The sequence below is a fragment of the Felis catus genome, chromosome D3 (assembly GCF_018350175.1).
Source record: "Felis catus isolate Fca126 chromosome D3, F.catus_Fca126_mat1.0, whole genome shotgun sequence".
Taxonomy (NCBI): domain Eukaryota; kingdom Metazoa; phylum Chordata; class Mammalia; order Carnivora; family Felidae; genus Felis; species Felis catus.
This window is the reverse complement of record NC_058379.1, coordinates 37,456,469-37,482,926: the sequence shown is the minus strand read 5'-3', so window position 1 is coordinate 37,482,926 and position 26,458 is coordinate 37,456,469. Positions and strand designations below refer to the sequence as shown.

The 26,458-nt window shown below is 39.5% G+C and overlaps 1 protein-coding gene across 23 annotated transcripts in view; it reads left to right on the top strand.

Annotated features, from left to right (window-relative positions):
• The window catches only part of ARHGAP28 (Rho GTPase activating protein 28), a 330,654-nt gene that overhangs the window by 26,668 nt on the left and 277,528 nt on the right, over positions 1 to 26,458 (top strand). For 18 of the 23 annotated variants that reach the window (XM_023241766.2, XR_006587776.1, XR_006587777.1 and 15 more), the window contains exon 1: positions 7,112 to 7,402. The exons of 1 other annotated variant lie outside the window; for it this stretch is intronic. In XM_023241766.2, the coding sequence (XP_023097534.2) occupies positions 7,227 to 7,402 (176 nt within the window). In that variant the 5' untranslated portion in view covers positions 7,112 to 7,226. Of the gene's footprint in view, positions 1 to 7,111; positions 7,403 to 26,092; positions 26,188 to 26,458 lie in introns of those variants that run through there. 4 more of the 23 variants (XR_006587784.1, XR_006587783.1, XR_006587787.1 and 1 more) reach the window with 3 other exon arrangements.

The following is a 26,458-nucleotide window of genomic DNA, read 5'->3' as shown; positions in this document are numbered from 1 at the left end:
AATATAGCACTGCAGAAAGTATTAGATAATGCAAGTTTGTTGTAGACCAAATGTCTGTGGCTGATCTGTTTTCTTCCCCTACTCTGCTTGGGTGTATTGGTAGTGATTTAATTCCAATCAATAATGATTCAGTTTATTTGTAGGAGTGAGTTAAGTCACTTAAGTGACTCAGTTATGTCCATGACATAAATAACATGAGTCTTGACATGGCTGATGGGTTCTTGTGGTGAGTTAAGATGGGTTAAGTCTGCTTAACCCAATGACCAAATTGATCATAGAGCACAGAACATTTACTGAAGAAGAGTAGGATTTGGTATCTGTTTAAAAATAGATGCTAAGAAAGCAATAGGAAAATCAGAGCAGTCTAAAAATTCTTTGTCATAATAAGAGCACTCGGAAAATAATTTAGTTAGTGCCAATAAGTTTTGAGAACTACTTCAGGATAACAAGAACTTGCAAAGAAGAGGCAATCCTTGCATATAAAAATTTTAGGGGCGCCTGGGTGGCTCACTTGGTTAAGCATCCGACTTTGGCTCAGGTCATGATCTCACCGTTTGTGAGTTCAAGCCCCACTTTGCTGTTAGTGCAGAGCCCACTTCAAATCCTCTGTCTCACTCTCTCTCAAAAATAAAATAAGCATTAAAAAATTGTTTTTTAATTCTAATAGATATCTGAACAAAAAAAACCCTCGTCAAATTCATTTAAAGATTTAGTATAATCTTAGACAAGGGCAGTTTGAGAAGGAAAATTTTAATGCAATTTTTATAAGTCTGATGCAAAAATTCTCTCTTTTTCTAAAGTTTATTCATTTTAAGAGACAGAGTGGGCGTGCGTGTGCATGCGCACGTGTGAGCACATGAGTGGGGGAGGGGCAGAGAGGGAGAATCCCAAGCAGCCTAATCCTCCCTGAACTACGTGGAGCTCAGTCTCACGAACCGTGAGATCATGACCTGAGCCAAAATCAGGAGTCAGATGCTTAATGACTGAGCCACCTAGGGACCCCAACCCAATCTTTCCAGAGAATGTTGGGGAAGTGGGAATGCATGTAAAGTGGAGTTTTGACAGAATTAACATGTCCCCCTAGGTAGGAGAGAACTGTGCCTTCATTTCCTGTAAGATAGGACTAGTGACTATGTAACTTCAAGCCCTCTTGCTAAGAGCTCGGCAGCCAACAGCTCCAAAGACTCATGCTGCTGCAGCTGTTTTCCTGTTCTGGTAGTAAGCGATTATTCCAGAAGCAGCTTGGCCAGATAAGCAGGCAAGGCCACAAGAGGCACTTTTCTTTTGTCCATGTTAACGTTTTGCATAAATGCTCTTGTTTTCTTGCCTTTCCTGGTAGGATTGAATATGTTGGAATATCACCATACTTCATAATACTTACTGTAGTGTCACTTACACCCAGGGGCCAGAGTTGGTGAGGCTTAAGTCATTCTGTGAGTTGAATCTGATTCCTCTTTCAGTAAAGGTTATGAAATGCCTTTGGAATTCCTAAGATCAGGTTGTTTACTCTTGACCTTTGAACTCAAATGATGCTTCTGGAAGGGTGGAGGTGGAGGACAGGTGACAAGAGATAGTAAAAAAGAGAAAGGGGAACCAACATCTCTTGAACATCTAAGATTGCTTAGCATTATGATTGATGTTTTAAAGACGCTCTCTCATTTTAATCTTCCCATCAACTGTCAGAGAAGATTCCCTACGTCTTAGTTCGAAAATTGAAGTAGAAATTAAAGTAATACAGGCAGTAAGTAGCAAATTCATAATTCAGACTTAACTCTGTCTAACCCTCTTTGGTCTACCACTCTGCCTCCTCTGTTCCTTTGGAAAGCACAGAGTCTTTGTGCACCTAGGGTTCCTATATGATGATATTCTCTAATGCCTTATATATGTGTATTGACTGACAAATTTACAAGGTAGATTGAAATACTGAATTAACCTTCAACACATTCCAAGAGCAGTTAATGAACTGTTGTTATATATGAAGAAATTGTGAACTACCTTACTACTGTGCATTGAAAATACATGTAATTCACTCTTCATTTATTACTATATGCTAGTGAGATCTATCCTCCTAAATGCTAGATACGTTTATGGAAAGCCGCCACAAAGAAATATAAATCTGAACACCCATTTCATTATAGTATAAAGGAGGAGTATATGTTGAATCTCAGGAAACCTTTTTATGAAAGAGAAATGAAATACAAGAGTCTGGATGCAGGGAGTCAGACTCGCTGGGTTTGAGTCCCAGCTTTGCCATGTCCTAGCCTGAGTGATCTCAGACAAGTTAATGAAGCCAGTTGCTTTAACTGTAAAATGAGGATGCTAACAGTAATACTTCTGTCGGAAAGCTGCTGTGAGCATTTCATGAATTGAGGTTCTGATGCCTAGAGTAGAACCAGGCACATGGTAAGTACTCCATAAATGCAGGCTGTTTTATTTCTTCTACGTGTGAAGAAACAGGTCTGCAGTTCAGCAGTTTGATTGGGTCCTATGTTCTGTTGGTGGTAGAGCTAGCGCTGACACCCAGGTCTCCTGTTCTGGGTCCAGTGCTGGCTGCTGCAGTGACATCCAGAGCAGTATGCACAGGAAACTAGAATGTTCCCTCTACCATTGTTTTTACTCCAAATGCCAGTGCTATTTCTGTGCTCGGAAGGCCCACTGCCCACTGTAGGGGTAGTCTATCAACCCAATTCCCAGATGGACCGTCCTTCCCAGGGTCCCAGGGTCCCTGGTTACTCTGCTGCTGAGCCAGCTGTCACAGACTTGTGCTGTGAACCCCTAGTCCAGTGGTTCCCAGAATGCCAAAAATGTTAACAGATTCTACCAGGTCCACAGTCCCATATCTATAATTCCAAAATCCCCAAATCTCTCTAATCCGAAAGCTTTTTCATGAATCATATGACTGTAAAACTTGTTCGGACCTGAACTTATCTAGTGATAAATCACCTGAACTGACAGGAGGCTATTTATCGTTTGTATTTATTCTTTCTGGTGTGTGTATTTTTACAGTTTACTGAAGATATACTAATGTTTTTGCTTATAGGATACTGCCCCAGATCTCAGTGGGAATACCTATCAGTCAGCGTCTTAGCAGGAAGAGATGGGGGCACTCAGCACAAGTGAATGAGGAGAGCTTAGTAAAGGGATTGTCTGTAAGGCTGTGTGTGGCTTGAGGGACCAAAAGGGATGGCACAGGAGGGCCAGAGGAGGGTTTACTTGGTGCACCAGGAGATGTGAGTAAGTACCCCTCGGTTTGAAGGGCTAGGCAGAAGTAGCATTACTGGAATCCAGAGAGAACAGCCTGGAAAGAGGCCACTGTCAGCAGCTATGGCCTTAAGGTGGAAGGAGCCAGCTGATAGCAAATCCAGCAGAGAAGTCTGGGAAATACATACCCAGGGTGGCTTTTCCTCTTCCTTGCATATATCCTGCTGGTGCCTTTCTTTGGTGGCACCATACCTAAAACCAGAGGCAAGGGAGCCTAGAGGTGTAGACCAGAAGGTGAACTGCTGGGGCCCCCACAGGGTAATGAGGGTGGGAAGTGGATCTGGAGGGCAAAAGGAAAATGTCCTGCACAGCATATTGTATAATATTCAATATATGTCCTCTACCGTCTTTCTGAAACTCAAACACTCAAGAATGCTTAGAGTTGTATTTTATTAAGTAATAGTATATGCCTACATTCAAGAAAATGTTAATACATACAAGTGAAACGTTTTTTTTTTTTTTTTTCCTTTAGCTAGCAGTCAGAGCTTATAGGGCCTTACAGGCTTATGAATCATGTAGTATAATTCCTTGGCTACTCTGAAAGATCAGAAGTACTGCACTAAAGAGTGCTCTCTCCTTCATTCATTGATTCACACGTTCATTTATTTTACCAGTATTCTTTGTTGATTGCCTACTCTGCAAAATCTATGGGCTCTGGAGTACAGAGACAAAAATGTGACAATAGCCGTTCCGGTAGCTTGCAGTTTAGTAAAAGACACTAATTTTAATTTGTTGGCAAATAATAATGCAATCCTAGGTTAGCAAATAGTTTCATCTCAAAGCTGCCTTGCTGTTGGAGGCTCTGTTTCAAGAGGGCTTTCTTGACCATATGTGGGCTCAGTGGAAAAAACCACTATGATCTAGTAGCTACTTATGCCACGGGCCCAGTAGCAGAGTGTGTCCACGGAGCACAGTTTTGGCTGACTGTGCTCTAACTAGGTGGCAGAGTGAGATTGTTCTTATAACATAAGCAAGAGGGGTGACTTTGAATTAGGAACACCTGAGAAGGCTTCATGGCAGTAGGTAGAGGGTTTTTTAGGATTTCTAGATAGGAAAATGACAGGCTCGTGTGAGTGGGCCACAGGGTCTTAGGAGTAAAAAAGTAATAGGCGATCAAAGTAGACTAATAAGCACCTATTCAAAGGAGTTTGGACTTTATTTTGTAGCAAGTGGGTTAAAACTGAGGGCTTTCGAGAAGGGGAGGAACTGTTTTAGGAGAGTCATTCTACCAGCACTTTGAAGAGGAGGGTTTAAGAAGAAAGTGGTTGGAAGTAATCTATGTCGAAGAAGGATAGCTGTGAGCTTGGCAAGAGATGGTGATATAAGAACAAAGATCACAGCATTGGGAATAAAAGGAATTGTTGGCAGACATTTTGAGAAAGAAATGACAGATGTGATGTGAGAGATTGGAGGGAGAAGTCCTAGTGATTCAGGGTGTCCAAAATGTGAATGCAGGGGTGGCTGCCTAAGTGGCTTAGTCAGTTAAGTACCAGACTCTTGGTTTCGGATCAGATCATGACCTCCCGGTTTCATGGGCTCGAGCCCTACGGTGGGTCAGGCTCTGTGCTGGCAGCAGGGAGCCTCCTTAGGATTCTCTCCCTCTCTCAGAGCCTCCCCCATTCATGCTGTCTCTGTCTCTCTCAAAATAAGTAAATAAACTTTAAAAATAAAATAGAGGCCCCTGGGAGGCTCAGTCGGTTAAGCATCCGAGTTGGGTTCAGATCATGATTTCTGATTCTTGAGCCCGAGACCCGTATCAGTTTCTGCTGACAGCGCAGAGCCTGGAGCCTGCTTTGGATTCTGTGTCTCCCTCTCTCTCTGCCCCTCCCCCACTTGCACTCTCTCTTTCTCAAAAACAAATAAATATTTAAAAAAAATTTTTAATTAATTAATTAAATAAAATAAAATGTGAATGCATAAGACGGAGGCCTGGGCCACTGAAGCTGGCATGAGGGAGTACCACTGTAGTTTTGGACATCTTGGGGCAGAGTTATGGTCAAAATATTCACAAGGAGATGCCCTGCAAGTATTTAAAATTCCGAGCCTATAGTTCAGGGAAAAAAAAATGCCAAGGAGAAAAATTCCATGTCCAGAAAAAGTTCCACTACTGTAATTCCTTATGGTAATTCCAAAATGCAAAAAGCCTTAAAAATTGCATGGTTTTAAAAAGTTTAGTGCCAAAACTTACTTGGTGACAAACCTGATCTGAATAAATGTGAGGCTTTTATAGTTTGAATAAAGTTTGAATAAAGAGTTCTGTCCCAAGCTATAGTAAATGGTATCAAATTACCGTTTAAAATAAAACATATTTATAAATTCTGAAACATATCTGGTCCCAAAGTTTTAGATGAAGCATTGTAGATATGTCTCAATAATTACATTATGAATTTATTTTACATTTTAAGAAAGTATTATCTTAGTTTTGATACATTTGGCATCAAACACAGTAGGTAAACAAGATACATCTTTGTATCTGAAATTTTTGAAGAATGAAGCATTCTTTGTATGTGCCTTTTCCATACGCTGATGTTTGGTAAATTTTAATTGACAAAATTGGGATAATAATACTATTGATCCCTTTGAATTGTTTAAAGAGCTAATGAACAGGATCCAACACATAAAGGATATTTTAGTCATCCAACCATTTTAATCAACAAAATATTTTCTAAGAAGCATTTTGGAATTTTTTTTCTTTCCCAACCTCTGAAAGTACAGTGAAAATAAATGTCCCTCTTGATAATGTGAAGGAAGTAGCAGGGAGAACCAACAGGTCTTGAGAACCTACCATGTATGTGATGCTTTTAACCCCATGAAGAGAATATTATTTTCCCCATTTCACAGATGCAGAAACATTCTGAGATGTTAGTAGCATGACCTAGGTCACCCCTCAGTAAGGGGTAAACTATCTTCTCTTTTCCCTCCACCTAGCTCCCAGGGGAGTGTGAGAGACAACAGGTAAAACAGCCTGTCATAGTGTGAAAAATGGAGTCATTGTGGGCCTCTAGCATATTTTGGTTCCCTTTTTAAATTGTTAAAAGAATGCTGTCTTTCCATTTGTGCTGTTAGTCTTATATAGGTAAAATCATTGAAAATCATTTCTGATTATGTCCCTTTTTACCTGCTTCCCTGCCATACCTTTCTCCCCTAAATAAAGACCTCTGGAAAAAACATGTATTCAGCCCAGATAATCAAGTCTAATTTTCAGACAAACTGAAAGCAGTATCTTAATTTGATCAGGATTGGGAGGAAAGGGATGTGGGGTGAGGTAAGAGTCTGGTTGCAGTGGTATTGAGGGTGAGGGAGGGAGGTTTTCTGCTTGCTGTAAGAGGGAGTTACCTGCCCAAAAGGAAATCAAGTTTATTGTAACTTGACCAAGTACACAGCAACGTAATCCGGTTCTTCAATTTTTGATGTGAATGCTTTAAATGAGAGTGTCACATTTACTCCCTTTCTTCCAGAGACCACACGTTGTAGACCGGGCCCCTCTCCTTCTCTGCCCAGGCTCCCAAGGCAAGGTTTCTTTCTCTCACTTCTTGCTGCCAGGCAGGAAATGTTCCTAGCTATGGGATAAGCGTCCCGTTTGGGGGGGCGGGGGAGGGGGGGAGGAGGAGGGAGATGAGAAAAGGAAAAGAAAAAGAAACAAAGCAAGAACTGCTAGAGCTGCTAGCCCAAGCCCCGAAGGATCACAGCGGGTTTCCAGTTTCCTAGAAACAGGGATTCCACCCACCCCCAGCCCCGGCCCTAACCGCCGCCCCCCGCCCTCCCCGCCTCCAGCATTTTCCCCGCCCCCACCCCCACCCCCAGCGGGGCTCGTGGGCGTGTCTTTAAGTCCCTGCTAATAGGGCTGCCCCGCGGGCGGGGCCGGCTTCCCGGGGCGCCCCTGACAGCTGCGGGAGCTAGCCCCTACCTAGGAGCTGGACCGGCCACACCACCCCTCTGGTGACCGGGCCCCGGTGCGCTGGTCCATGCTGGTCCCCGCCTTTGTTCTCGGGCCGGAGCGGGGACATGCACGGCTGACGATGGAAGTGGAGGACTCGGGCGGCGTGGTGTTGACCGCCTATCACTCGTACGCTCGCTCTCAGCCGCCCAGCTCCGAGCCGCGCTGTGCGCCCAGGGCCGCCGCCAGCCACCCGGGCAGCAGGTACCCAGAGCTGCTCCGAAGGGAGCAGAGGTTTCCCGGGCTTGGGGCTTTCACCTCCCAGCTGTGTTTTCTGCCAGGGCGTGAGAGCACCGTCACATTGTCGTTTCAAGTTTTGGTGGACTAGTTGAGTGAACCTCCTGTTCTTTGTATTGTCCTTGATTGAAAGTGGGAAGTGCACGAAGTCTCAGCCGGCAATGGTTAAGGTCCTTGGCTAGCAGAGGTTAGCAGCGGAGCTATGTTCTTGATACAACTTGATGATAAGTAGGCATATGCCTCATTTCTGCCAAATTCACCCATTGACATATTGGAGATTATTTTTTAAAAAATCATTGGAAATGAGATACAAACAGAAAAGGGGAAATTTTTGAATACGTTATCCTAAATCCTCGAATACTATTGAGTTTCTTTATTAACTGCATGCCACCTGAGCTAAAACATAGCTGGAGAGAGTCTCTAAAAAGTAAATCTGAGTAGACTTCTAAAAGACAATTTTATTTCTAGATTTTAAAAACCACTCAACTGTATAAATATATTGGTATTATTTTATTATTACTGATGTTGACCCAGTGCTGTAAATGCAATTATAATTTATTTCTTTTGGGTCAACAGAAGTCTATAATCATCTCATTATGTGTATTTTAGATTTAATAAAGCAGGGATCTATGTCAAATTACTCTATCAGTGTTCATCTGTTTGATGCAAGATCAAGGCCAATGTGACTTCCATTAACTAAACAAAGATGTTAGACCCTTAGGAAAGTTCCCTGGGCAGAACAAAAGTGTTACAATAATAAGTGAGATGGTTTGATATCTGACTCATATTTAGGGGAAGTTTTGCTTGTTTAAATGTGGCTATTTGTTTACTATAGATCCACTGGTGAATGGTTTTCTTTACAAGTGGGAAGTTTGAGGGTTGATGTGCTTTTTTGCATCCTCATTTTCATTTACTTTTTCCCATACTTTTATCATTAGTTATGTGATAATGATTACTTCTGTCTCCTAATCTAATTGATTGGTGAGGCTTTCAACAGATTGTGATTTTATTTCAAGGAATATCCTTTTGGCTAGTATCCATGAGAAGAACAAACTACATTGGCATGAGATCTATGTTGGGCTTGACTAACAAAGACAATATTGTTTCTTCTAAAAAGAGCAAGTTGAGTGAAATCTTATTTTTATGTTAAGACAGTAAGAAAATAACATTTTTCTTCCAGCTTTAGGAGCACATTGTTTTAAAGGCTACTTGTCTTTAGGGTGCTTTCTTTTCTTAAACGTTATCCTTGACTCTAATTACTCAGATTATGAATAACTAAACAGATATAAGTGAGTTGATGAGAAGCAGGGCCTAGTTTGTGCATTTTTAGATGGTCCTGGTGTAGCTGTCTTGTCTGTAACTCCCAGCAGCTGTCTAGGAGCAATAGCCAGATTGTGCCATTTGGGCCTTCCGAAACTACATCCGTTTCCAAAGCAAACTGGAGGAGAAGTTCCATTAACTCAGCATGTGGTCTTGTGGAATGATAATGCATGAGAGCAAAAGAGTTGTGTGTCATAGTTAGTGTTTTGTCATACGGTTGCCAGTTAGATTTATGTTGCTCCAAGTTTTCATTTCTGGTGACCGTGTGCACCCTCTCTATAGGAACCTTTGTACCACTCACCCTCTGATGCAAGAGATAGTTGACCCTGTCCCCTGCAACTAAATCACAAGAGAATAGCTTAATTCCTTGGTTCCCAGTAACAACAATCAAAAAGAAGTTCCTGTATTTACAAGGAGCCGGAGGACACCATCAATCATGAGTCTGATAACAGAAATAATCAGGACCGAGTTATTAACCTTTGACTCACTAACTACTGATCAATACTTCCTTTCAAGCCAAGGAGCAAGATCGTATTGTTCTACTTATGAAGAAAGGACTCTCTCTTTCAAAAATACTCTTTCCTTTAAATTGCTTACATATGTGTAACGTATTTGTGGAGGAGTGACCAGTATGGCACTAGGAAACACGGACTATTGTATCATCATTCTTGAGCTCTGAGCAGCAAAGGTTCAATTCAGACCAAACCATCTTCTCATTTTCCAAGCCTCCACTCTATCTGACTTTATGTGCTTTTGATTTTGGGGGGCCTATTTTTCCCACTAAAATAAAATCTCAATCTCTCTCTTTCTCTTTGCGTCTCTCTCTTCATTATTCTCTTTTGTTCACTGTTGTATCCCAAGTGCCTAGAGCAGTGTCTGGTACATTGTGGTAGCTCAGTAAAGATGTGTTGAATAAACTAATGAATTCCTACCAAGATTATAAAATGGCCAAGATAAAATGGCAGGATTTTAAACAACAGAAGTCACTGTGTTTGTACCTACTATGTGCCAGTCACACATTACGCTTCAGTAATACAAGAATGGATAAGACAAGGTCCCTACCTTGAGAATGTGGCCCTTTGTCTTTCAGACCTATAGGATTATTAAAAAAAAAAAACAAAAAAAACTTGGAATAAGTGGCAACATTTTGAAATGAAGGGGCTTCAGATGTATATCTGGACTGTCAGCTTCTCATTAAAAATTATAATAAAAAAATAAAGGATCCAGCGACTCAGGCCTCTGCTGCTACCTGCTAGCACTGGCTAAAGCTGAGTAATGGCTGCTCCATTACATGCCTCCCCCTGTAACTCTTCAACAGGGAAGCTGGGTGTCTACTTTAATTTCTGTAGGGACTGCCCATTTTATTTTATTAAACTAAGTAGCCAGAATAAAGTGTACTTGCCAGTTACTCAGGCTTGGGGTCAGGCTCCTGGACCCCACACATCATCTGTGGCATTTATTACCATGTGGCCTTGGGTAAGTTGCTTCAACTGCTTAGAGTCGTATCCAATACGACTCTGTAGTTGTATTATTACTGTTAACACTTTTCTTTTAAAGTTTATTTATTGGGGTGCCTGGGTGGCTCAGTTGGTTAAGCATCTGACTTTGGCTCAGGTCATGATCTCACGGTTTGTGAGTTCCAGCCCCTTGTCGGGCTCTCTGCTATCAGCAGAGCCTGCTTCGGATACTCTGTCTCCCTCTCTCTGTGCAAGCTCTCTCTCTCAAAAATAAACATTGAAAAAAAGGAGTCTCTTATAAAAAAATAAAGTTTAATATTTTGAGAGAGAGAGAGCACAAGTGGGGGAGGAACAGAGAGAGTAAGAGACAGAGAATCCCAAGCAGTCTCCATACTGTCAGCATAGAGCCCAATTTGGGCCTCGATCCCACGAACCCCAAATCATGACCTGAGCCTGAGCCAAGATCAAGGGTCCTATGCTCAACCAACTGAGCCACCCAGACACCCCTACTGCTATCACTTTTAATCACAGTTGTTGATGTAAAGAGGAGAGTAAAATATTTTTGGTACCTATCCCCAAAATTTATTCATGGAGGAAAAAGACTCGAGTACTAAGTATTTGTTGGGAGTAGGAAGGGTGATTCCTTATTTCACAAACATTCTATCTTTACATTCTATTTGTAAATGATGAAAGAGAATGAAGGATTGTAAATTTTTAGTTCTGTTAAATGATTGTCTTTACAGTCCTGTGCTTTTTAGAGAGGTTAAGCTTCTAGACCCTTATTCAGAATCCAGAGTGAAAATATTAACATACATACAAAATTATTTCACTTACAGAATGAAAGGTAGCTGAAGATAAAGCTGGCTATCTTGAAAGGTTCTCTAAGTTATACACAAGAAATATATATGATTTTTTTGGTGAGTGTACAGTATAAAATGTCCATGAGTATTTCTGATGTTCATTTTGTTATACCATAAACTTCCTGAGAGAGAACAAAAATAGAAGAGGAAGAGAACCAGCTCTTCCTCAAAAACAAATAAAAGAAGCTAACCAAGGTTATCCTAGGAATTCTAGTTCTATAGCAATGTTAAAATTTTTGTAAAGGGGATATTGTTTTGTAATATTATAACTGTGCATGGTAACAGGAATGATTTGATTAAAATGGAATTAATGATAATTAGAAAGTAACTATTGTACTTTGTGGAAAAAAACTAAATTTAGCAACTCTTAGCGCCATCTTTATTGGTACTTTCCTGGATGGAAATTAATTAAAACGTTTATTTCAAGGTGCAAACTCTTGTTCAGTTAAGTACTTATATAGGACTATGTGAGCTTCTGGACATATACAGAGGTACACTAAAATCTGGGGCAGAAACTTTTTATTGAAAACTTTTTCTAGAAGATTCAGACATAGTAATCAAAATAGGATTCTTATGAGAGGATAAGATATTTATGGGTCATTTTTATGTTATGGTTAAAACCAGAGTCAGTGTCTCTGGTTTCTTTCTACAGTGGGGCCCCTGCTGAGTGTAGGTGCCTCCATATGTGGAGCTGTTGGAAAACATCTGGCACATTTCCTTTGATCATGTCATTTGGCTAAACATTTGGCCAGTTGCTCTGTCCATTTTTAACCTGCTCTCTTCTCCCTGATCATTAATCCTTAATGTATTCACAAAAATTCAGGGATCTAGGGCGTTGTGGGATCACATTCATGAGGATAGATAACTGTTTCTTAACTTTCTATTTTGATATAATACACTTCTGCAAAACTTGCAAAAGTAGTACAGCATTTCATGTAAACTTCCTTCAGTTTCTCCTAATGTTAACACTGTGCATAACTCTAGTTTGATTATCAAAACTGAAAAATTAACAGGGGTGCATATGGTTGACCATGGATTTAACTTGATTTCATCACTTTTTCTGTTGTAGAATTGAACTTGGGATCCCATGTTGAACTTCATTTTGCCTCCCAAACGTCCAATCTCTGACAGTCTGTCCTTATCTTTTATGACCTTGGCACATTTAGAGTACTGGTTGCTTGTTTTGTAGGAAGTTCTTCAGTTTGGATTGGTGTGATATCTTCTCGTGGTTAGATAGAGATTGTGCATTTTGGGTAAGAATTCCACAGGATGATGTTGGGCCTTTCTCAAGTGCACTATATTTGGAGGAGACATGATGGTGATCTATCTCACTGATGTTGATGTTGGCTCTGATCACCTGGTTAAAATGGTGTCAGCTGGGTTTCTCTACTGGTGAACTACTATTTTCCTCTATATAATTAATAAATAACTTGGGGGAGATGTTTTGTGATTATGAAATATTTCCTGTTTTCTTCTCAAACTTACCTCTACTGATTTTTTTTCTCAATTCTTCTACATTGATGTATTTTATATACTATAAAATGCATATTCAGTACTCTCTCGTATTTTATTGTTTGATCTCCCTTTCCTTTAAAAAAAATCAAGCAAGGGGCGCCTGGGTGGCGCAGTCGGTTAAGCGTCCGACTTCAGCCAGGTCACGATCTTGCGGTCCGTGAGTTCAAGCCCCGCGTCAGGCTCTGGGCTGATGGCTCAGAGCCTGGAGCCTGTTTCTGATTCTGTGTCTCCCTCTCTCTCTGCCCCTCCCCCGTTCATGCTCTGTCTCTCTCTGTTCCCCCCCCCCCCCCCAAATAAATAAATAAATAAATAATCAAGCAAATAAACTGGGATGCTTGGGTGGCTCAGTCGTTTGGGTGTCCGACTTCAGCTCAGGTCATGACCTCACGGTTTTTGGGTTTGAGCCCTGTGTCTGGCTCTGTGCTGACAGCTCAGAGCCTGGAGCCTGCTTCAGATTCTGTGTCTCCCTCTCTCTCTGCCCCTCGCCTGCTCACGCTCTCTCTCTCTCTCAAGAATAAATAAACATTAAAAAAGATTTTTTTTGAAATCAACCAAATATAAAAAACGGTTTAATATCCATAATATGGTCTGAGTTTATAAAACCTATTACCTAATTTTCAAAGTTTCATGATTTTTTGGAAGCAAAATTTTATTATAGTCAGGAGAAAAATAATCAGAAGGCTACTAAATTAAAATAAGAGAGGTAGTTGTTAAATCCCACTTTGCCTGGAGGTATTACTGAGGCTGTCTGTTTTCTTAGAACTATGTCTGTACCTATTGGAAAACATTTTTCCTTTACCAGTATCCCTGAGGTGTTATTTGAACCTTTGCAAATGTAACTAAAGTAAACATTTAATTCACATATGATCAAAATGCCTTCTCATTCCACTCTTAAATCAAACTATTTCATTTCTGAAGTAGTTCTTACTCTCTGTTTTCTTAATCTGTGGTCTCTAGATATCATCAGTTCTAGCAAAAAATAAAAGTTAAATGTTATGGAGCAGAGGAAGAGAATAAAATTGTTTCACAGAAGAAAATTTCAGAAATAAGGTTATCCATTTAAGTGATAGAGTTTGTTTTAAGCCTCTTTGGATGAAACTATAAGGTCATGCATACCCCTACCTAGGACAGAAATGAACCTTTTCTTAATGAATGACTGTCATCATTAAGACAGTATAATTTACAGTGCTCTGTGTAGTAAAGGCACCCTATTGGGATGCGAAAGTTTACTTGCCTTCATAGTAAATAGCCTGCATTGGTGTATTGTTTTATGTCTTCAGTAATTTAAATATTTTTGTTGTTGTTATTTCCCAAGGCAGTCTTGAAACCCTTTAGTCATACTTATGTTCTTTTTAATGTTGTTATTTTAACATGCTTTATGATTTACTTTTCATTGGATAATCGGGGTTGTGAGAACTGTGTAAAGAAAATGCTATTCAGAGGACCAGAATGCATAATCTAACACAAGACTTTGATAGCACTTATTTCAGTTTCTGGAGTGTTTCTTGGTTTGCTTGTTTGCTTTCAGTTTCTTGTTGTGTTCTGGTTACTGGAGTTAGTGAGTTTTGTACAATGTGTCATTCTTCACCCGTGGAATCTCATGTGCCCGTTTCTTTGTGATTACTAGAGGATGAACTTCAGAACAAAATAATAACGCATCCGGTTACTTTGGTCTCTATAATGGGAGCTAAAGAAAGTAGTAGATGGTTTCACCACATATTCATCTTAAATATCTGGGGTTTATGACACATTCTTTCAGTATCAAATGTGTTGCATCACTTTGAATACGTGAATATTATAGGTAAAACTGTCCCTTTGACAGGCATTAAGTGCTCAGTGATTCCAAGGGTGGAAGAACATATACTAAGTATCACTCAGAGAACCGGCTGCCTTGTCTCATGTTACTCTTAAAAACTAATTAAACCTCTGCATTCCATTTGTGATCCCTCAGATTGATAGATGATGACTGCAAACAGGCACACAATGGAGAGGGCAGGAAGCTAAAGTATGCAGAATTTTTAAAATTGTCAAACACTTGAGATTTATTTATACCATTTTAGTAATTCTAAGTTAGGGTGCTGATTATCTTATGGATAAGAGAGAAGTTTTTACATCTGTGTTAAATGTTGTGGTTGGTTAGCCACGAAGTTTACTTTTGTACATCTGTAATGTATACAGAAAAGAATCCCTCTAAAGTTTCCTATTCAGTTTTCATTTATTGCAAATCAATTTAGAAAACACTGCCAATACATTTGCCTTTATGCAAAGGTCCATCAGTGTATTTACATTTTCAGATCTGTGGAGATATCTGACAGGTGCTTAGAAAAAATGTTGAAAGTACAAAATTGGCATTATAGTTAATAATATGACATTTGATCTCTTCCCTTGACACTTTTCTCTACCTCATTACCACACCTAAAAGTTTACACAGTAACTAAAGTTAATACCTCTGTGGTTGGAACTAAACCCATATATCAGTAGCTGGAAATGAAGAGCCAAACAAAAGAGAATAAATTTAGTCAGAGAAGTAAGGACTAAACTTCTTTCCAGAAAATCTCCTTAACAGTAGTAGCCAGAGAGTTTTCATCTGTCATAACAGAATGATCATTTGGCAATTAATTGCGTATTGTCCTATGATGTCATTTCTTTTTTTTTTTTTTTTTAGAGGCCTATTTTTATTGAGAACTTATTTAGCTTAACATACCTTATCTTATTTAATCCTTACAACAGTCCTGGGAAGTAGGAAGAAAGTAAGGCACAGAGAAATAGTCCAAGGTCACACAATGAGATAATGATTCCCACTCAGCCCTTCCAAAACTATTGTTTAAATCTTGAAACATTTAGTATATTATGGATTTAGTGTTTTCCTGTCTCAGTTTGATCATAGGTTAATTGAGAGGAGGGACAGTATTATTATCGTGTCCTCCTTAGCAAACTTACAACTTTCACATAGTAGGTGTTACAGATACTCAGTTTTGATTTAGTCTTTCCTTTTGCAGTAATTTTTATTTTAATGTAATAAGCATCGGTGAGTTAAGTATGAGTGGATAGAAATAGTTTGAAACATTTTGTTATCACTTGAAGCAAGTGCAATGTTAGGAATTTTTTTCCCATTAATTTAAAAGCTGTATTCTTGCCCTTCATGCAATCTTAGGTAACAGTATTTTAAAGTAGACAAAACGTACTGGAAAAGTCATTCATTTTTACCAAGACAGTGAGATCTAAGCAATTAGTAACAGGAAATCTTCCTGTGGCTTTTTTTTTGGGGGGGGGGAGGGGGTGGTGGCAGAAGTGGGGGAGGGTAATTTTTAATCTTTTAATCCTTAGGTTGATGTTCTTAGTAACTAGCTCTTAGAACTTTTCGTTCAGTTTTATTAATTGCTTTCTTTAACTACTAAGTTAGATTTCTATGGTTAAAAATATGTTTTTCACTTCATTCCTTGAAATTGGACTCACAACATAATTCTTCATAATTTTTTTTCTTCCTTTTGGGGAAAGCTCCAATAAATTATTTTTTAATTAATTTTTTTTTAATTTTAGCATAGTTAACATACAGTGTTATGTTAGCTTCATGTGTACGACATAGTGATTCATCACTTCCATACAACACCCTGTGCTCATCACAACAAGTGATCCTTAATCCCCATCCTCTATTTCACCCATCTCTCCACCCACTTCCCCTCTGGTAGCCATCAGTTCTCTATAGTTAAGAGTCTGTTACTTGGTTTGTCTCTGTCTCTGTCTCTGTTTCTGTCTCTCTTTTTTTCCTTTGCTTTTTTTGTTCATTTTTGTCTTTCTTTGACTGATTTATTTTGCTTAATATTATACACTTTAGCTGCATACATGTCATTGCAAATGGCAAGGTTTCATTATTTTTTATGGCTGAATAATATTCCATTATATATATGTGTACACACACACACACACACATACATACATACACACACATCACATCTTCTTTATCCATTCATCTATTGATGATATTGATGGACACTTGGGCTGCTTCCATAATTTGGCTATTGTGAATAATGCTGCTCTAAACATAGTCCCTTCCAATCACTATTTTTGGGTAAATACCAGTAGTGCGATTACTAGATTTAGAGTAGTTATATTTTTAACTTTTTGAGGAACATCCATACTGTTTTCCACAGTGGCTGTACCAGGTTGCATTCTCACCAACAGTACAGGAGACTTCTTTTTCTGCACATCTTTAAAAAGAAAAATTTTTTTAATGTTTATTTATTTTTGAGGAGGGGAGAGATGGAGTGTGAGCAAGAGAGGGTTAGAAAGAGAGGGAGACACAGAATCCGAAGCAGGCTTCAAGCTCTGAGCTGTCAGCACAGAGCTGATGTGGTGGTTGAACTCACAAGCCGTGAGATCATGACCTGAGCTGAAGTTGGATGCTTAATCGACTGAGCCACCCAGGCGCCCCTTCTTTTTGTCTATATCTTTACCAACACTTGTTTTATGTATATATACATGTATATACTTGTTATATATATATATGTATATGTGTATATATATATGTGTATGTATGTATATATATATATATTTTTTTTTTTAAGATGTATTTATTTTTGAGAGAGAGAGAGGGAGAGAGAGCAAGCTGGGAAGGAGCAGAGAGAGAGAGAGGTACAGAAGATCTGAAGCGGGCTCCACGCTGATAGCAATGAGCCTGATGCAGGGCCCAAACCCACGAACTGTGAGATCATGACTTGAGCCGAAGTTAGATGCTCAACTGACTGAGCCACCAGGTGCCCCTGTTACATATTTTATTTTAGCCATTGTGACAGGTGTGTGATGATATCTCATTGTAGTTTTGGTATTTCCCTGATGATAAGTGATGTTGAGCATATTTTCATGTGTCTGTTGGCCATCTGGATGTCTTCTTTGGAGAAATGTCTGTTCATGCCTTCTGCCCATTTTTTTAATTGGATTATTTGTATTTTGGGTATTGAGTTGTATCTGTTCTTTATATATTTTAGATACTAACCCTTTATCGCATATGTTATTTGCAGATATCTTCTCCTATTCAGTAGGTTGCCTTTTAGTTTTATCTATTGTTTCCTTTGCGCTACAGAAGCTTATTATTTTGATGTAGTCCCGATAGTTTATTTTTGCTTTCATTTCTCTTACCTCAGGAGACATATCTAGAAAAATGTTGCTGCAGCTGATGACAGAGAAATTACTGCCTGTGTTCCCTTCTAGGAATTTTATGCTTTCCTGCCTCACATTTAGGTCTTTAATCCATTTTGAGTTTATTTTTGTGTATGGTTTAAGAAGGTGGCCCAGTTTCATTCTTATGGATGTAGTGGAACTGTTTTCCCAACACCATTTGTTGTGTTTTTGGGGCACTTGGGTGGCTCAGTCGGTTAAGTGCCCAACTTTGGCTCAGGTCATGATCTCATGGCTCGTGAGTTCAAGCCCTACATCGGGCTCTGTGCTGACAGCTCAGAGCCTGGAGCCTGGAGCTTGGAGCCTGGGGCCTTCGGATTCTGTGCCTCTTTCTCTGCCCCTCCCCCACTTGTGCACTGTCTCTCTCTGTCTCTGTCTCTGTCTCTCTCTCAAAAATAAACATTAAAAAAATTAAAAAAAGAGACTTTTTGCCATTGTATGTTCTTTCCTGCTTTGTTGAAGATTAACTGGTCATATAACTGTAGCTTTATTTCCGTGTTTCGTATTCTGTTCTGTTGATCTATGTGTGTGTTTTTGTGCCAGTACCACACTGTTCTGATTACTATAGCTTTGTAAAATAACTTGAAGTCCAGAATTGTGATGCCTCCGGCTTTGCTTTTTCTTTCTCAAGATTGCTTTGGCTATTCAGAGTCTTTTGTGGTTCCATATAAATTGTAGGATTTTTTGTTACAGTTCTGTGAAAAATGCTACAGTGTAAGAAATCTTAATGCAAGTTGAGAAACAGTACTCCATGAGAATTAATGGGGCTTTTTCCTATTTTCTCTCCCAATATTCAGTCAGGTTTTTGCCTTGTCATGATTTGAAACCAACCAAGAGACCAATCCAGATCTTAGACCATACTTCTGTGAAGATCAGTTTTTTCCAAATCTTGCTCAAAAATTTAGATACGATAAGGTAGGTTGTGGCAATCCAGACCCCTGAGCCATGCCTCGCCTTCCCTAAGTCTAAGCATAGCCCTTATCCATCAGTGATCTTGGAACCATGCATAATGCCGACTTAAATTGTCCTGTGAGCGAGGATTCCTGTTTTGAAAATTATTTCGGAGCCCACTGTCGTCTGGACTTGAGTCATCTGGAGAGGTCAGAGTCAGAATGGCCTCTGGCTGTGTGCACTTGTGTTTGTTTCGCAAGATATTCATTTTGATAAACTTAGGTTCTTGAGACACCAGAACTACAGAGACTGGACGGTCATTGTAGTTATATATAAACAGCATGGTTCGGACATTTCTGCTAACTGCTGTGTCTTTAGGAGTCTCTTCTAACTATTCTTAACCAGTCAGGGAGTTCAGAGTGTGTTACAAATAGGAATGAAGCATCATGAAAGACTCCTCATGAGTAAAGACTGCAAGGAACACTCTCTGTGGTACAACAGGGAAGCAAAGTGTGGGAAAGTGTCTTGCCGAGAGCCTCATAAGGAATAACCAACTGGCTGAGCCAGACTCTGAATTGATTCTGCTGACCCCTGGTCACCCACTCAGGCCCACAACATGGTCTCATGTGTTCTGGGAGCAGTCAGGTTAACAGCGTGGAAATCATGGCAGTGGGGGAAACTGGCTTTCTCACTGGGAAACATTAAGGGTACAGAAGCAGAGAAAAGGTGGCAACAATTATGAGAATGGCATTTCCTTAGCTTCCTTTCAAACACGGTTGTAGCTACCCCTACGTTATCTCACTAAGTTAACGTGGACAGTCTTGAAAACACACTTGTTGTGGCTTTTCATTGGAATCTTAAAGGAAAACATTTGCTGACCTCAATAGAGTAAGCAATTAAATGGGAAAAGAGCTGACTGTAAGTTTCCGCAGATTTTGTTTTGAAAAACAGAGGATGCCTGGCCCCTGTGATTTTTAACATACCACAACTTAACTTCTCTCCCTCCTCATTTATAAAGCTCAGTGATTATAAGGTCAACTTGGCAACTGTTTTTGTAAAGTCTAAATTGTGCTTAGTTGCAGAAAGCTCTGCTCTGGAGGACCCCTGCCTCTTCTAGTTGCTGGAAGTATGTAATTGGAAAAAGCAGGCCATGCTCTGCCTATTTAAAGCTGTGTCATCCTTTGTGGGGCAGTGAGTCAACACCAGCTAAAACAACATGAGTCACTGCTTAGCAGAAGCCCGAGTGAAGCTGATTTCTATTATACCAATCTTAAACAAACATGATACTTACCCAGACTCTAAAATAGTTCTTATTATGGGAATTAAAAAAAATTAGCACCAATTTTCTTTTAGAGTCCATGGAAGGACTTTTTTATGTGTCTTAAGAAGGAACTCTCTTTAGTTAACCAAATTTTAACCTGGTTTGTTCTCTCTTCTGTTTCTTCCACTCTCCATCTCCAAACTGTTCATACCCAATTCAGATCATTCTTACTATTTTAAGCTGGATTCAGAGCTATTGCATTAAAATCCATAAAATCATAATTGTAATCTTACAACAGTTTGCTTGCAGTCTTCTTATTTTTCTGGAGTGTAAAAGATTGTTTTAAGGAGGGACCAAGACTGGGGGTAGAGAAATAATTTAGAAGGATAATGCCATTGTTAAGTAAAGATGATAAGGGGTTGTGGGAATACAAAGGAAAGGGATTAATAGATTCTGGGGGAGGAACAAGCAATGGACTTGGTATTTGATGGTTAAATGCATACTGGGGACCAGGAGAAAATTACTTGAGTTTCTGTTTTGGAGTGTTACTAACTGAAATTGAGAATTCTGGTGGATGAGCAGATTGTAGATGGGGAGATGAGTGTAGCAGGTGAAAATTGAAAATTATACTAAGTGTCTATGTCCAGCTGGTAGTTGGCTCTACCTGCTGGCAGCCTGGGAGGGAAATCAAGGCTGGAAATTCTAAGCTCTTTATTCATGAGAGATGTCTGCATTCAGGAGAGAATTAAAACCAGTACTACGTGCGTGCGATCTGGCAGGGGAGAAAAGAGTGTCTGTAGAGATGGCAGAGGAACAAAGATAGAAACCTGGGGAGCAGTGCCAAATAGGGAAGGGCAGAGCATTGGGAGATCAAGAGCCTAGGAGCATTCTAGAAACCAAGGCATTAGGTTTAAAATGAGCAGAAAGCCGTGTGAGGAGTGGCTAAATGACCAAAAATGTTAAGACTGAAGATCCCCCCCCCCCAGGGTTTATTGGGTGGATAGCAGTGAAGATCTTGGCTAGAGTGGGTTTAATGAAGTTGTAGAGGTGGAAGCCAGTTTGCTGCAGGTTAAGGGTGAAAGTGAGGTGAGGAAATAGAGCAAGTAGAACTTATTATAAAAACTTAGCTTATGGGAAGGTGCAGAGAGAGAAAAGGCAGACTGTAGGGGGGGAGCTTATAAAACTTACCCCCAAAAAGCTGAAAATTCACTCAAAATCAAGAAAGAAACCTAGATTTCTAAAATGCAAGACTCAAACACATTTGGTCCTACTTAAAATCCGTTGATTTTTGCATATAGGATAAAACTTTAACCCCAGCCCCACAGTAGTAGATAAGCACTGTGAAGACAAGAACATAATTTGTTTTCTTCATTGCAGAATTTTTAACTACCTTCCCCTCCCCCCATCCAAGGGCCTGGCGCTCAGTAGAGTCTTAACAAATGGTTGCAGAGGGAAGGTTGTGGAGGCTGAAATGTGGACATGTGACCTGTCCTTTGGTTGGGGAGTTACCAAGGAGGTCTTCTAAAATCTCAGCATTACTTATTTTGTGACATCTTCTTCCCTGGCTGCCTCCCCCCTCCAATCAAGTTGGTCATGTCCCTTTCTGTGCCTTCTCTACCTCATCCATTCTTCTAGCATTTCACTTACCCTCTACTTAGTAGCAGTGCTTCTATAGCTGACTTCTCTAAAGGCCAAGAATTTGTTGATTTCCAGGGCCATGTCTTATTCATCTCAGTATCCCTTGTCTAATACAGAGCTAGGTACTATATATATATATATATATATATATATATATATATATATATGAACAATTCATAATAATTAATAATCTCTCAACTATATGATGATATTTTCAGAATTTGCTATTATTTTTGACCCTAGAAGTATTAGAAATCTTGAATTGGTATTCTGTTGGGGAATATACTGTTCTGACCTTATATGCTACCTGCTTTCTCAGAAACCACTGAATTAGCCTTTATTCATAGTTTAATATAAACTCATGGTAATATGCTATGAAGTGAAGAATAATTAATAAAAAAATCTGGTGACAATTATAAGTGAGTATGCCTCAACACATAAAAGTCAGAAAAGGATCATGAAGAGAAGTTAAATAAACCCTCCATTTTAAAGATTAAATTTTGCATAAGGGTTATTTTACTCATTAAAACAATAACTTAAACTCCAATTTTCACAATAAAGGTGAAGTTGAACAAGCATCTTTTAAGCTCTGTATACCATATATTGGATTCTGGGACTACAAAAATGGTTAATAGTTCATCCTTCGATGAGACCAGATGGACTGGTTAACAGGTTATTTCATCTGCCTCTGAAGTGCAGCTGATTGAGGACAGAAATGCTGCCTCTCCCTCTGTATCCCCAGCACTAGCCCAGTGGCCCAGTGTGGACACTCAGTATTTGAATTGTGAAAAGAACGATTGAGGAACAATGTGTGGGATGCTCTGAGAGAGCAGAGAATGTTCAACTGCCACTCCGGGTTAGGTTGGTGAGAGAGATACAGTGGTTAAGGAAAGCTTCAGAGGAGTCTGTAGCTAAATAAAGTCTCCAAGAAGGACCATAAACTTCCAGCTATAAAATAAATGTCACAGGGATAAAAAGTTCAGCATAGGGAATATAGTCAATAATATGATGATAATGTTGTATAGTGTCAGATGGTGACTACACTTACATGGTGAGCATTTCATAATGTATCGAATTGTCGAATCACTCTGTTGTACACCTGAAACTAATTCAACACTTGATGTCAACTAAACTTTAATTAAAAAAAAAAAAAAAAAGATGAGCACAGGTCAGTAGGAGGAATGTGAGCAGGAAGTATCTTTGGCAGAAGAGCTTGTGGGAGGAAAAGGCATAGCAGCCACTTCCTGGTATCACTGAGGCTGGGTGAAGTGAGTCTCCTCAAGGAGGTAGAGACCACTCCATGTGCACTTTGGGTGAAACGATTATGGTTGGATCAAACTCAGTACACACCCATCTCTTTATTTGGATAATGAAGGGGTTCCATTGATTAGTTGACCTCTAGGGATTCTTTGAACACTTAATTCTGTTTTTCTCTCTTAGTAGGTTGGAAATGAAGGTAATTAGATAATCCTAGATTTTTAACCAAAACATGGCTTTAGATCTGTACTAATTGCATAATAACACCTTTCCCCTTCTTAATTTTGCTTATTTAGTTGATCTCTTGGGTACTTAAGCTGTCTGTACAGTAAGCACGAGTTGTTGTTCACTGTTAGTAGCTTCAGTTACTCAAAGTAGAGTTTGGTTTATTTCAACCAGCCTACTTCAAGTCGGTATCAGTGTATGAGTAAGTATTTGTCTTTCAGCCTTTCTTTGAAAAAGAGAGCCTGCCAGTAAGCAGAACTGATTTTTTAGATGATCATAAATTGATAGCCCAATTAATAGGAATGTTGGATACCATTTAAGGCTCCCACAGCACTTTATTTTTATTTTTTGTTCTAGTTTAAAGAGAGCATTCATTGGTAACTTACTTTTTTATCCATATTATATGTACTAGATTTAATATTTCTATTTATATTGGTACAAAATTAGGATAAATTTAATGCAATTTGAATAAGCAGAGACTTCCAAGAGGTGTGTGAGCATGTTGTTGAATATTTTCTCTGTGTGTATGTGCGTGTATGTGTGCGTGTTTGAGTAGGCTTCGCACCCAGCATGGAGCCCAGTGCGGGGTTTGATCTCACTAAGGGAGAGAATACAGGATTTGCTTCGTTGAAGAAAAGGCATGTGGATATGTACTGTGTGATGTGCATGTATTGGTGTATGGATGGGGGTGTGGTCAAAGAGAAGGTGGAGGAAGGGTCCAGTAATTCAGCTTGGAGGTACTGAGGATTGGTGAGGGAATTAGTAGTAGATTCTATACCCACATTTGCAGGATTTTATTTGTGAAATGGGGTTGGCTTAATGAATGAGTTATTAAAGAAATACCGATTATTTTAGCCAAAGCAATGAAAATAAATTAATAAAAATACCTCACTTTGGGAGGCTGTCTTCAACTCTTTATAGATACCATATAACTTACTGAAGAATTAATTTTGAAAGAATCAGATTTAAACCTAAACTTCTTTTAGAACTCTCAGTTGATGTACCCTCCCAGTCAAATAACTGATAGAAACTAACTTACACATTGGAGGTAGCTGGCTTAATAATAATCATAAACATACACCAGAATCCTAGTGGTTCAGTCAAAGTCCCAGTCTTCAGACTTCACATTTAGTAGAGCCATAGACAGCTCTTACCCCAGTTAACTTGCCTTGTGGTTGGATGACACAGCTGGGTATCGTGGGTGACAGAGTTTTAGCAGTGTGTGAACAAGAGGCAGACAGGGCAGGCAGAGGGGGAAGACTTAAACTCAACCCTATTGAAACCCCAACCCCCACCGGCATTTTGGCAATTCCATGAAGACCAGAATGTTACTAAGAACAGATTTTGGAGGTCATCTCAAATTTGGTCAGCTGCAGTTAAGCCCATGGCTGCTGGGGTAATGGAATGCAACCCTGCTTGTTTTGGGAAAATGATAAAGAGATTCCGTTACAGGTTTTCTGCCTTCTTTGAATGATGCTACCCCTAGAATAGAATTCTCCACATACCCAACCATGAGTGGACCTGAAATTCAGCAAGTATTCAATTAAATGATCCATTTACTGCAGCAGTACCTAATTTGGGAAACTGTTTTCCATTCAGGAAATTTTTTTTGTTTTTTTTTTGTTTTTCTGGTTTTAGGATGAATTTACTTAAAATCAAATTGTGAATACTGTTGTCAAAATTATTTGATGAACTATTGAAGTGAGATAACTTTTCACAAACAACATATATAGCAGATATGGTCTTTTAATTTGGAGTTATTTTCATTACTCAAAGATATTTAAATGAAAGCAAAAAGTGATGCATTTTATGTTTTCCTGTTACTTATGGCTTGGGGACTTGACTTGTATTTTTAAAAAGAGCTATTTTTTATCATGTAGTTCTTAGCTTTTTCAAATCACAGAACTCTTAGAGAATCTAATAAGTACACATATGTATGTTGTGCACATTTGCCTGCATTTGTAGGTAATTCATGAAGCACAAGTTAAGAAGATGTTGCTCAAATTAGCATTCAAAATCCGCCCCCCTCCTTCGTCCTGGGGATCTTTACATTTATAGGTCTTACGATCATTTTATATCCCCTGAGAGGGCTGTTTCCCTGGTACCTAGAGATTAGCTTTGAACAAGTGGAAGGCAAATTCAATATAAAAATAGCCCAGGCTAACCTGGGGGCCAGCTAGAATGCCTGCTGTGTGGGAGGCTGCCATTTGGTTCTGTCTCCCTATAATCAGGACACTTCTGGATGGGCAGTGTCTGTGGCTTGGGCATTTCAGGCCAAGGTGAGAAAGCTGACTGGGCCGAGCCTCAGAGTGCCTAGGCTTACGATTTAATACCTGTTTGAATAGGATATTTCTGTTCTCAGAAGTGAACAATGTTGGCATCAACATTTAATGAGATTATGGCATAAGAAGGTGCTGAGTTTTAGCCACTTCTCAAGGAAGGTGTAGAGGAAGTGGAAGCCTTTCAGTATTTCACATACGATGGGTGGAAATTATGCAAATTGTTGTCTAATAGGAAGACAAAAGAAATGATCCTTTTGACCCTCACACCCACAGTCCAAAGCCCTTTTCCTTATTGGGAGTCTGCTCTGTGTTTCTAGTGCTTTCCTCAGATCCCATGCAGGTGTGTGATCTGCACATGTGACCACCAGTCCTTACTCTTGTGTGCCAAGACAGAGAGACATGTTTGTTTATGCAAATGAAGCATTTCTGAGATTAGGGATAAAGTTTTTAGTACATCTCTAGCCAATATAATCATAACAACATGAGGCAAAAAAATGTTTGAGCTAGAAGTCAATCAGAGCAACAACTGATCTCATCTGTTTGTACATTATCTATTCAGTAGCCTGCACTACACTCAAAATAGAGACTGAAAAAAGGTTAGCTGAAGTCTGAGTAGTAAATTAGTAGTGTATCTTTCTAAGAAAGTTAGAGACACAATAGCCAAATAAAATATCACCCTTTCCTACAAATATTCCTTGGTAGCATTATCTGACAGATTTCTGGACTGGACAGATATTCCTTCTTACTCAGGGTTTTCTGTTCTTCCTTGATTCCAGACATCCTGTTCATCAAGTAGTTTACAGGACATTTGAGGTCCCAAGGGTCCTTAGAAAACATCTAGCCTTACTTTTCCAGTGAGGAAACTAAGATGGTAAGTAACTCAAGCCTCCAATATTCTAATATTGCTGTACCATTATTTTATGGGGAGGACTCATTACATTGTCTCATAATGTCCTCTTGTCATGCCTTTCCATATAACATGTGGCATCATAACATAACATTCCTCTAGTCACAGACTATCAAATGGGGTGTGTGAAACCAAATACGGGTTTTTGTGGGAATGTTTGGCATCCATAGATGTAAAAGTGCACTCCTTCTCAGATGTTGGGATAGAAGTCGTAGCTAGAGTGGGGGGACCAGCC